The sequence below is a fragment of the Centruroides sculpturatus genome, unplaced genomic scaffold (genome assembly GCF_000671375.1).
Source record: "Centruroides sculpturatus isolate CEXI.00-Female unplaced genomic scaffold, Cexi_2.0 scaffold835, whole genome shotgun sequence".
In the NCBI taxonomy this organism is placed as follows: Eukaryota; Metazoa; Arthropoda; class Arachnida; order Scorpiones; family Buthidae; genus Centruroides; species Centruroides sculpturatus.
The window spans coordinates 240583-252264 of NW_019384995.1; the positions used below are offsets into that span (position 1 = coordinate 240583).

The following is an 11682-nucleotide window of genomic DNA, read 5'->3' on the forward strand; positions in this document are numbered from 1 at the left end:
CTCAACAATTGCAAATTCTTTCCGCATATCATTTCTTTTTGTCTCTGCGTCTTGAATTCTCCATTTGTATATCATTCTCTTTATCGTTTTTCTCTTGACCCCAACCTGACGAGCCATCTGCTCGATATATTCTAGCTTTCTTATCTTATCGTTACAATGCGTATAAGCTCGTTTTATGAGAGCTCTAAATGCTGCTATAGCTCACTGGGTCGTGGGAGACTCACGGTATGAACATTGCATTATATGTAGGCTTCCCGTAAATACCCTTGGTGACAGCGTTTCCATTTACCTTGATCGAGATGTCTAGGAAGTACGCCGCGACATCGGCTCACAGCCGACCCTACCATAGGACGAACGGAGCAACCGCTTCAGGCGCTAAGTCCTAGGGGGCGCCTCAATGGTAAAGAAAATTAATTAAAGGGTATAAATTAGGGGCAACCAAGAGGGGCGCCATAATAGGATCTCGCTCCATCCTAAAACTTGCCTCAGGCCGGCACTGCATCGGCTTCCTGCTCCAATTCTATTTCTAATCCAAATGTGTTCAAATTAATATCTTTAAATATTTTCCCGATGTCAGGCTTCTTCTTCCATACTTTTTTTATTTTAATTCTTTCTGCCCTGTGGGCACTAAAAGCCTTTTTAAAAAAGCAAGCCCATTATGGGTTCGGCCAGGCCCACAGTGGGGCGGAGCCCGACTAGTATTACCACCCACCCGGTTTTCACCCGGACAGTACGGGAATCGTCCGGGCGAACTATTACTTTTGTTCGGGAATATCGTGCGCAACCTGTCGACTTTTTTTTTTTGCTTGTACGATTCGTATTCGTACACGTCTGCAATAGTCAATAGAGCTAACTCATTTGTAGTTGTTCTTTCTTAATTTAGGTTACTTACGTTACTCCTACCCAAGTCCGTAACTAATTTAGAACCGGCAGGCACTGCACATTATTCTTCGCATTGCAAAATGACATACACATGCGTCAGGAACAAATCTCACCTGCCGTCCGGGTCAGCGATTTTGAAAAGGTGGCAACACTAAGTTGCCACCTTTTCAAAAAAGCCTGATATATCCGAACGGACCACCCCCCCCGAAAAATTTCTAGCGATTTTTTCATCCGTATGGACCCGATCCCGGGTCCCCCAGAGCGGTAGGCTGCCACCTTGACCACTCAGCCATCCGGCAATACACAAATTAAAAGAGCATACAAAGGTATCCTACAGACACCCGTTTCCTTCATTTAGATTTTTGTTTGGTAAATTGTACTAAAGTGTTATTTCAGTAACCTACCTGTTAGTGTTGCCAAAGTTTTCACAATGAATTATACAGTATTACAGTACAACACTCTTATTATGAAATGGTGTCATCTTCCAACAAGCATATCTAAATTAAGTATTATTTCATTATTTTTAGAGTAAAAATGTTCTTGTTTTCAGATTAAACAGATAAGAAATAATTCTTCTTTCTTAAAAATCATAAATTTTTCAGAAAGACTAGTTAATCTTTCTGATTATTTACACTATCTACAAACCTTTCATTTGATTTTAGAAATATTTTACACATCTTGAATTCATTCTTGGAAATGAACTTGACTGGCCTGAAACATCATTTGCAACAGGTAAACATTTTATTTAAACAAGATAATAATCAGTACATAAAATTATGTTGTTGTTATTTATTTTCAGGTTATAAGAATTTCTCTTGGCCTACACTTCAAGGATATACAGATTCTTTGTATTTTAGATTAAGGGAACACAATTTATGTAATCATAGAGATTATCAAAATTTGGCTGTTAATGGTATTGTTTCATATATATTCATATTACAGTAGAAGTCTTAATCTGGCATCCACAGAATCACAGCAGTGCTGGATTATTGAAAATGTCAGATCACTGGATGGTTTTGTACTTTTGCAAAATTTGATAATTTATATACAATCTGAACATTGCAGATATTGCTGTGCATTTTGTAACAGCACACACTGCTGTCTGCATCCAGCTTGTTTGTGCAAGCTCTTTCTGACTATACTGTACTTAAGATTGAAAAACCTGCTAAAACATTTCAATGAGCACATTACTGCACCAACTCAACATTCACAATAACTCATATCTATATACTGTACTGTAATATTTATTCAGAAAAGGGCAAAATTGTGCACTTCTCATTTTCAAGAAAATAAAAAGTTAAATTCCAAGAAACTTATAAGTTTTACAGAATCTTTCATCAAAGACCACATGATTCAAACTATAATGTAGCTTAATCATATTTGTGAGATTGCTGTTTGCCTGTCAAATAAACTTTTATTTGAAAATAATAATTTTTACATAAAATAACTGTAAACATCATGGGCTTTGTCCATTCATTTTCTATCAAAAATGTATTTTTCTTGTCTTCCTTGAAAATCTGCTCCCAGAGTCATTCTCTGTTAAAAAAAATTTAGAGTTTATTTTTAAAATTTAAATAATTACTTATTTTATAGTTTATGATTTTATGACTCTTATGTTATAATTTTCTTTCAACTGTCTGCTTGCAATATTAATTATGAAAAAATAACGTACTTATAATAGAAACAAGAAACCAGAGAAATATCAATGAAAGATGAATTCTTGTGTGTGTCAGTAAATCATAATATCAACTTACTTAATACTAATAATTTTTTAATTTATCTTATTGCTTAAATCCAAATATAATTTACAATTATGTAAAAATTATATTGGTTTCAAAATAAAAAAACTCATTCATTGACAGGCAAACAAAGCAAGCTCACAAATATGGATAAGATATATACTTCCAAACAATGTGGTATTCAAGAAAAGGTTCTACAAAATTTACTCTTAAGTTTCTCAGGATTTTTAAGTTTGATTTTCTTGAAACATTTGAGAAGTGCACTTTCTCCCTTTGCTTGATATAGAACTTCTTATCATAAAGTTATGCATAAAGTTTCTATTGTGACTTTTTCAGAACAACTCACACTGTTCCACTTTAGTGCAAGCATTATACACTAATTTTAACATTGTATGCAGATTGAAATTCAATGATATTGCAATCACAGGTAACCAACTTTCAAATAAAAGTCCCTCTGTAGTTTATTTAAAAATGGTACTCACTCACTAATCTGTTGGTTGGATCAATGAAAATATCTGCCAGATGATGATATAACAATGTTTCTGTGAGGGGATGTGCTGTGCATCTTTTGGCACAAGAATGACGTTGTTGTCTTGGGAAAGTCCTCTTCTTTCAAAATTCTGGTTAATAACACAAACATTAAAAAAACCAGTTCCTGGCAATTACAGTGGTCATCCAAAATATTTTATAAGTATACTGACAAGCTTGTCAAGTTTTTAAATGCCCATAACTTCTTGGACTTTACTACAATTTTGAGTCCATGCTTGCTAAAAGTGTTTTTGCATGCACAAACACTACTTCTGTTCTTAATCTGTTAGCAGCTTTCAGCATGTTTGCACCAACTTTAATGATTGTAGCATAAACATTTATTAGGCACAGAGAAGCATCAGTGAAGGTGTCAAACCATAAAACAAGATGCTGTAATGAGTTATTTCTCTTGATCACATCACTGCTGATCCCACAGATGATATGTAATAGTGTACACAGCCACATCCATCTTCACCTCAATTTCCACCCAAATCCTTAATATACATGTGCAAATAAATTCAGATTCACAGAAAACCATGCTGGATGATGATCAGATAATTTCAGATTATTAACTACTTTTCAGAGGGAGCCAGATTGCCTCACATTCTGGATTATAGGATGCCAGATTAAACTTCTGCTATATTAATATTGTGATTAATTATTATTAACAATAAAATTATTATTAGGAGCAGACAGTGAAGAGACAATTAAATATATTAAAGAGTAAGTTTATACTTCCACAGTACTACTCAATATACAGTATTAAGCTCAAAAATTCTTGTAAAATAGATAATGTCCAAAATATTTAAGTACAATCCAAAATACTTTTGGACTTTTTCTCCATTTTAAATGGTTATATTCTTGGGTATTTATTCTGACAATGTAGGAAAAGATCAAAATTTTAAATGAAAGAAGTTTCAGGCCTAATATCAAGTATTAATTTAACTCTAAAAAACTGATTAAATAAGTAATTGTTTAGACATCAATGATAACATTATCTACTTAATTCTCTAGAATATATAACAACACATGAAAACTGTTTTTATTAGAATAAATGTTATATATCCTCTCTAAACCAATTTATTATTTTTTTTGTAGAATTTCTCATAACAAGACATCATTACCTGTGATTGCCTATGATATGATGGTAAATGATATCTGTTCAGTGCAAGTAATTCTATAAATTAAATATAAATTAGTTAAGACATTTTCATAAATTAAATAAAATTATAAATTTAACTCTATATCATATTAAAACTTAAATTTAATATAATCATTTAAATATGTTTTATATAATTTATTTTTTAAATTTCATTAAAAAAATCATGGCTGATTGAAATTAAGAAATTAACATTCATAAATAACAATTGTTTTTTTTAGTTATATGAATTCTTTAGATGACTTAATTAAACCAGAAAAATTTAAGAAAAATGTATTAAAAAGTCTAAACTTTTTGGTAAAATCTAAGTTTTATTCTAATATAAATACTTTAATTTTCTTGGTTTTTAAAGCTAAATTTTCAACAGGAAAATACATTACCTCCCAATAGTCATGTTGTGTTAATGGGTTTAGTAAATGGTTCTTTTATTTATCCTACAATGGCAAAACATTTACATCCTCTAGGACAAGTAAATAAAGATGTAACTTATGACGACTTATATAATTGGTTTAATTTTATGAAAATTGGTCCGTGTTATCAATGGTTGAATAAAAATGAAACTATAAGAACAGCTACTTCAAAGGTAAATTTTTAAATCTTATCTTAATATAATAAGCAATTATTGAAAATAAAATTTATATTTTTATGTAGAGAGGAGAGGAACTTTCCAATGTCTTAAAACAAATAAGTGTTTCATATAAATTCAAGTCATTTAAACTCCATTATATGCATAATCCATTACATCAAGGTAAAATGTTATCTGCTATAAATTTTAAAATTATATTTATATTTAACAATAATTATTTGTATTAATCACTTAGTAATGTGTGAATGGCAACAATCAGGATATTTAATATGGGAAATGTTAGAACTGAGTTTTAGCTTTCATCCTTTACAGGTAAGATTTATCTTGACTAGTAGAAAAATTATATTAAATTATAGTGAAATCTTTTTATATTATTTTCAGAAATTACATCCTTTTATTACAAAAGTAATTTGGAGAGAACTAGTAGAAAGAAATATTGTTGGTAAAGCTAATCCAAATAATGAAATGATTCAAATACTGTTTGGTAATCAAGGTGGACATTAAATCATTCTAAACATAATTTATCAAAAAAATACACCACCCTACACCAGGATATATGTAACAACAGAGAGAACTGATTTCTGGTGTGTATAATACAAAAAAACGAACACTGCACAAACATTTTCCAACTCCTGTATACTTCAGGTTTGACAGAATGGTTATCAGATGAAATGTTATCAGAAGAATCATCTACTAGTAAAAATTTTTTAAACAATGTAATTCAAATGACCTTTAGAAATTATGAACAAAAATTTACTGTTACATAGGCATTGTTGCCATAATGATCATTCAATTAACCACTACAATGTTGTGTTGAGCAGGGCCTGCCAGGCCATTGACAACACCATTTTCTTTTTAAAATTTATACAAGATGACTCAAAGACATGCTAGAACATCGACATCCCTCTCTGTATACAGCAGATCTGAAAATAGTTGTGGTCTTCACATGGGTCAAACTTCTCTTCATAACATCACACACAGAGCTTCTCAGATGGTTGGACACCATAAAAAGTTTTAAAGCTAACTTTGAGTCATCTTGTATAAATTTTAAGGAGGAAATGGCATTTTCAATGGCCTGTCAAGCCCTGCTTGACACCACCTGTATTGGTTAATTGAATGATTATGCACATGACAATGCCAATGTAACAGTAAATTTATGTTTATAATTTTGAAAGGTTATTCAAATGACATTGTTTTAAAAATTTTTACAAATAGATGTTTGCTCTAATAACATTTCATCTGGTAACCATTCTGTCAAACCTGAAGAACTCAGGAGTTGAAAAATGATTGTACAGTATTTGTTTTTTTGTATTATATGCCAGAAATTGGTTCTGTAAATGTTGCTATATACTTTATCATTATATACAATTGCTGTAATTTTTTTGTATTTATAATTTAAATAACTTTTTTGTAAANATGTAAGTATACTGTATACATATTTTTTAAATAACTTATTACTTATTTTTTTAGCTTGTACTATTGCTGTTGGATTATTGGAACAAATTGCTGAAGTAGAATCTAAAACTATAACTGATGTCGTTTCCAATATCTGTGACGTTTTTCCAACTACATTTGCGCAGTTGTGTCGAATTTTAGTGAAAAGATGGGGTCCTATTTTAATACCCAAGTAAGAATTTTCTATTTATAAAAAATTCTTAAACTAAATAATAGACTTGCGTACTGTATTTTGATTTTTAAGATAATCGGCATTGAAGGTAATACAAAAATATAATAAAAAAACAAGTACTTTTTTATTTTTTCGGCCTACTTTATTTTTTGTACAATTATTTTTAATAGGCACGTAGTGTACTTTTTAAAATTTTTCATTTATTCAAAAATTTATTTCTGCATACATTGTTTTAAATCTGAAGAAATATTTAGCGAATATAGTAGAACTTACTGAGACGCAATTTTCAAATTGCAGACCTATAGATTCCAGTTGTCTTTTGACTTTCATTGATCCCAAAAGCAAAGTTAGATGAAAATCAAGACTAGGTGTTGAAAGCTTAGGAGCAGGAAGTCACGCGATTTTTAAAGTAAAATTATCAAAAATTGCAGCCCAGCATTGTGACAATGTCACAAGTAGCGGCCGAATGGCCGAGCGGTCAAGGTGGCAGCCTACCGCTCTGGGGGACCCGGGTTCGACTCCGAACGGGTCGAAAAATCCCCAGGAATTTTTCGGGCCCCGCCCCTCACTACCCGGCAGCCCCATTGTGGGCCTGGTCGAACCCGTAATGGGCTTGCAAAAAGAGGCCCTCTTAGTGCCCACAGGACGGAAAGAGTGAAAAAATGTCACAAGTAATCATTTATTAGACTAAATTTAGATTTTCATTTTCCTTTAACATTGTTTCAAAACCTTTAGAATGGTGAGGAAAGAATCTCCAGATGTAATTTGTTATAGTGTGGGCATATGTCGTGTTGATAAGTGTGAAGAATTTTACCATCTTTTTCCTATACCTAAAGTTAGTTTCTATAACTTGTTATTCTTACTTTTTTAATATTTTGAATTTAACAAATAAAACATTTATAGGAAGGAATGTATCCAGCTGTTATGAAGTCTCAACAAGCTTCTAGAACTTTGCAAAATATTTTACAGGTTAAAAAAAAACTTTTACATTTTAATCATCATCTATTACTGTAATTAATTTGAATGTACTTTTTTTAACATGTAGTTAAATGTTAAAAGTACAAATTCATTTTGTGATCATGAAGTGTTACGGTTTTTGTGTGATATGATTGACAGGTAATAATAAAATTCATTTTTTCATTAAAATTAAAATTTGTCTTTTAAAAATTATATTATTTTATAATAGATTTTTAAATCAAGCCAAACCACTCATAGATCTGGATGGTGATAGTTACAGTACTATTTAGGTAAATTATTAAATGTAAATTATTTTTAAAATATTGTAAAAAATTTGATACTTAAAACTTTTTAAACAAAACTCTTATTAAATTTTGTATAGTTTAAAGCTTCAACAATTAAATAACTTTGTAACTTCTATACTTTAGAGCTTTATTTTGTTACTTTCAAAATTAAATAATTTAATTAATAATTATGTTAGGATTGGAGAGGTAGTTCTTGGAGAGGAAAAGACTGCAATGACTTGACTAAACATATTCAACCAGGTCGCAGGTAACCAAATTTATTCAAAATTAACACTCATATTTAATATTGTTAGTTAATTTATCAGTGTTTTATCAATTGTGCTTCTTCTTAGACCTGCCGATTATGATAGAGATATTGATTCAAAACTGTAATGGAATATGGGTGAGTAACAATATATTTTCCGGTTCAAAGTTCAAGTTTGTCATTAAAAAACTCATTCAACTTAAAATTTATTCTTTTATACACACAAATCTGTTAAGAAACTAATTTTTCCAATTAATTATAGTTGTTTCATCCTAATCACTACTATCACATATTATAATCTTTAGAATGGTTCTGTAATGTTTTAATTATTTCTTAATTAAAATAAATTTTAAATGTCATTTTACTCTATTAATAGTTTTAAAAAGCTTTTAGTGATATAAAAATTACTCATAAATTATAATTTAGTTCTCTATAACTTAAGATTTGTCATTGCAGGGTACAGATAAAATTACAGGTGAACCATACGAAAAAGAGCTTTGTGAAAGAACAAATCCACGTGGTCTTGTATACATAGGAGATTCAGTCGGTGCTCGTTTACATGTTCCTTTGCAATGGTTTACTGCTAGAGAATTTTTAAAAGTAAATTAAATTTTATTAAATTACATTATAAATCCAGAAGAAAAATTATCTAGACTTTCTCATTAAAATTTAAGAAAAATAATATGCATCTGTTATAGTAAAGTATCCAGAAAATTTATGCATTTCTAAAGTAAAATACAAACAATTAACATTCAAAACTACTTTAATTTTTCAAAAAATAATATCCACCAATAATCTTTTTCTTTAATCTGAGCAATTTCATGCAATCTTACAAAATATTTTTCCAGACTTTGATTCAATTATGATTTTTAACTTCCTTATTGTTTTCAAATATTTTTTCTATTTTGTAAAATTAAAATTAAAATTTAGAGAATTATTAGCAAATTTCCTTTCCTGCCAGTCCCATTAAACTCTTAATTTTCACTGAGTTATTCTTTGTGTCATGTGATAAAACATTATTCTGTTTAAAAGTAACATGCTTTAAAATAATCAATTTATTATTTATTTTAAAAAATAGCGAATTTTTTAAATATATATATTACTTACAAAAATACTAACATATGTACTGTTTTTGGCCTAAATTTAGGCATATTTTCAGCATTTAAACTTTTAAATTTTTTCCACTTAATGAACCCACTTAAAAAGTTTGTTATTTGCTGAAGATAGCCTAAGTTTAAACAAATGTTTGAAATGTTGTAAACTTAAAAGTAACGTTTTGAATCCTTTCCATAACTGCACCCTCACAATAACAAACCCGTAATCATTAAATATGCAGTAACTTACATTTATTAATCTAACGTCTTCGGTCCTTTTAATTGACTATCTTCAGGAAAATACATAAAATTTAAAATTTCACAAAAAGAACAAAGTCGTTCATATTCCAAAACGGTTTTTTAAAGCTTCTAATTTTGGAATACGCAAATTTTAAAAAAACGGGCGTGCTTGTTATTTTTACGTATTATATAATATCTCACGACACGTGCAAAATTAATAAACATTTCGGAGGGTTGCTATGTACTCAACAATTGCAAATTCTTTCCGCATATCATTTCTTTTTGTCTCTGCGTCTTGAATTCTCCATTTGTATATCATTCTCTTTATCGTTTTTCTCTTGACCCCAACCTGACGAGCCATCTGCTCGATATATTCTAGCTTTCTTATCTTATCGTTACAATGCGTATAAGCTCGTTTTATGAGAGCTCTAAATGCTGCTATAGCTCACTGGGTCGTGGGAGACTCACGGTATGAACATTGCATTATATGTAGGCTTCCCGTAAATACCCTTGGTGACAGCGTTTCCATTTACCTTGATCGAGATGTCTAGGAAGTACGCCGCGACATCGGCTCACAGCCGACCCTACCATAGGACGAACGGAGCAACCGCTTCAGGCGCTAAGTCCTAGGGGGCGCCTCAATGGTAAAGAAAATTAATTAAAGGGTATAAATTAGGGGCAACCAAGAGGGGCGCCATAATAGGATCTCGCTCCATCCTAAAACTTGCCTCAGGCCGGCACTGCATCGGCTTCCTGCTCCAATTCTATTTCTAATCCAAATGTGTTCAAATTAATATCTTTAAATATTTTCCCGATGTCAGGCTTCTTCTTCCATACTTTTTTTATTTTAATTCTTTCTGCCCTGTGGGCACTAAAAGCCTTTTTAAAAAAGCAAGCCCATTATGGGTTCGGCCAGGCCCACAGCGGGGCGGAGCCCGACTAGTATTACCACCCACCCGGTTTTCACCCGGACAGTACGGGAATCGTCCGGGCGAACTATTACTTTTGTTCGGGAATATCGTGCGCAACCTGTCGACTTTTTTTTTTTGCTTGTACAATTCGTATTCGTACACGTCTGCAATAGTCAATAGAGCTAACTCATTTGTAGTTGTTCTTTCTTAATTTAGGTTACTTACGTTACTCCTACCCAAGTCCGTAACTAATTTAGAACCGGCAGGCACTGCACATTATTCTTCGCATTGCAAAATGACATACACATGCGTCAGGAACAAATCTCACCTGCCGTCCGGGTCAGCGATTTTGAAAAGGTGGCAACACTAAGTTGCCACCTTTTCAAAAAAGCCTGATATATCCGAACGGACCACCCCCCCGAAAAATTTCTAGCGATTTTTTCATCCGTCTGGACCCGATCCCGGGTCCCCCAGAGCGGTAGGCTGCCACCTTGACCACTCAGCCATCCGGCAATACACAAATTAAAAGAGCATACAAAGGTATCCTACAGACACCCGTTTCCTTCATTTAGATTTTTGTTTGGTAAATTGTACTAAAGTGTTATTTCAGTAACCTACCTGTTAGTGTTGCCAAAGTTTTCACAATGAATTATACAGTATTACAGTACAACACTCTTATTATGAAATGGTGTCATCTTCCAACAAGCATATCTAAATTAAGTATTATTTCATTATTTTTAGAGTAAAAATGTTCTTGTTTTCAGATTAAACAGATAAGAAATAATTATTCTTTCTTAAAAATCATAAATTTTTCAGAAAGACTAGTTAATCTTTCTGATTATTTACACTATATACAAACCTTTCATTTGATTTTAGAAATATTTTACACATCTTGAATTCATTCTTGGAAATGAACTTGACTGGCCTGAAACATCATTTGCAACAGGTAACCATTTTATTTAAACAAGATAATAATCAGTACATAAAATTATGTTGTTGTTATTTATTTTCAGGTTATAAGAATTTCTCTTGGCCTACACTTCAAGGATATACAGATTCTTTGTATTTTAGATTAAGGGAACACAATTTATGTAATCATAGAGATTATCAAAATTTGGCTGTTAATGGTATTGTTTCATATATATTCATATTACAGTAGAAGTCTTAATCTGGCATCCACAGAATCACAGCAGTGCTGGATTATTGAAAATGTCAGATCACTGGATGGTTTTGTACTTTTGCAAAATTTGATAATTTATATACAATCTGAACATTGCAGATATTGCTGTGCATTTTGTAACAGCACACACTGCTGTCTGCATCCAGCTTGTTTGTGCAAGCTCTTTCTGACTATACTGTACTTAAGATTGAAAAACCTGCTAAAACATTTCAATGAGCACATTACTGCAC

General features: G+C 31.4%; 3 protein-coding genes across 3 annotated transcripts in view; 2 read left to right on the forward strand and 1 right to left on the reverse strand.

The window, feature by feature from the left end:
- The window catches only part of LOC111633111 (anillin-like), a 90984-nt gene extending 81510 nt beyond the window's left edge, over nucleotides 1-9474 (reverse strand). Inside the window, exon 1 of the mRNA XM_023377644.1 lies at nucleotides 9372-9474. The gene's annotated coding sequence lies outside the window, so the exon portion shown is untranslated. The remainder of the gene's footprint in view (nucleotides 1-9371) is intronic.
- Nucleotides 974-5518, forward strand: LOC111633112 (acyloxyacyl hydrolase-like). The gene is made up of 10 exons (XM_023377646.1): nucleotides 974-1006; nucleotides 1545-1614; nucleotides 1682-1795; nucleotides 3836-3872; nucleotides 4248-4316; nucleotides 4530-4605; nucleotides 4676-4891; nucleotides 4960-5056; nucleotides 5130-5206; nucleotides 5276-5518. The coding sequence occupies exons 1-10, from the start codon at nucleotides 974-976 to the stop codon at nucleotides 5396-5398; spliced, it is 912 nt and encodes a 303-aa protein (XP_023233414.1). The 3' UTR covers nucleotides 5399-5518.
- LOC111633108 (acyloxyacyl hydrolase-like) lies at nucleotides 6386-11657 on the forward strand. Its single transcript, XM_023377641.1, has 9 exons — nucleotides 6386-6521; nucleotides 7425-7490; nucleotides 7567-7637; nucleotides 7708-7768; nucleotides 7960-8030; nucleotides 8116-8165; nucleotides 8484-8627; nucleotides 11149-11218; nucleotides 11286-11657. Exons 6-9 carry the CDS (start codon nucleotides 8127-8129, stop codon nucleotides 11429-11431), a joined length of 399 nt encoding a protein of 132 aa, XP_023233409.1. The 5' UTR covers nucleotides 6386-6521; nucleotides 7425-7490; nucleotides 7567-7637; nucleotides 7708-7768; nucleotides 7960-8030; nucleotides 8116-8126; the 3' UTR covers nucleotides 11432-11657.
- The last annotated feature ends 25 nt before the right edge of the window (nucleotides 11658-11682 follow it).

What these genes read in the sequence shown, in the direction of transcription:
- LOC111633112 (XM_023377646.1), top strand. Translation starts at nt 974, where the DNA reads ATGCGTCAGGAACAAATCTCACCTGCCGTCCGG. An exon ending in TAAAAAGTCTAAACTTTTTG is followed by an intron (nt 4,606 to 4,675) that starts GTAAAATCTAAG and finishes AATTTTCAACAG; the next exon opens with GAAAATACATTACCTCCCAA. An exon ending in TAAGAACAGCTACTTCAAAG is followed by an intron (nt 4,892 to 4,959) that starts GTAAATTTTTAA and finishes ATTTTTATGTAG; the next exon opens with AGAGGAGAGGAACTTTCCAA.
- LOC111633108 (XM_023377641.1), top strand. Translation starts at nt 8,127, where the DNA reads ATGATAGAGATATTGATTCAAAACTGTAATGGAATATGG. An exon ending in AAAACTGTAATGGAATATGG is followed by an intron (nt 8,166 to 8,483) that starts GTGAGTAACAAT and finishes TTGTCATTGCAG; the next exon opens with GGTACAGATAAAATTACAGG. An exon ending in TGAAACATCATTTGCAACAG is followed by an intron (nt 11,219 to 11,285) that starts GTAACCATTTTA and finishes ATTTATTTTCAG; the next exon opens with GTTATAAGAATTTCTCTTGG.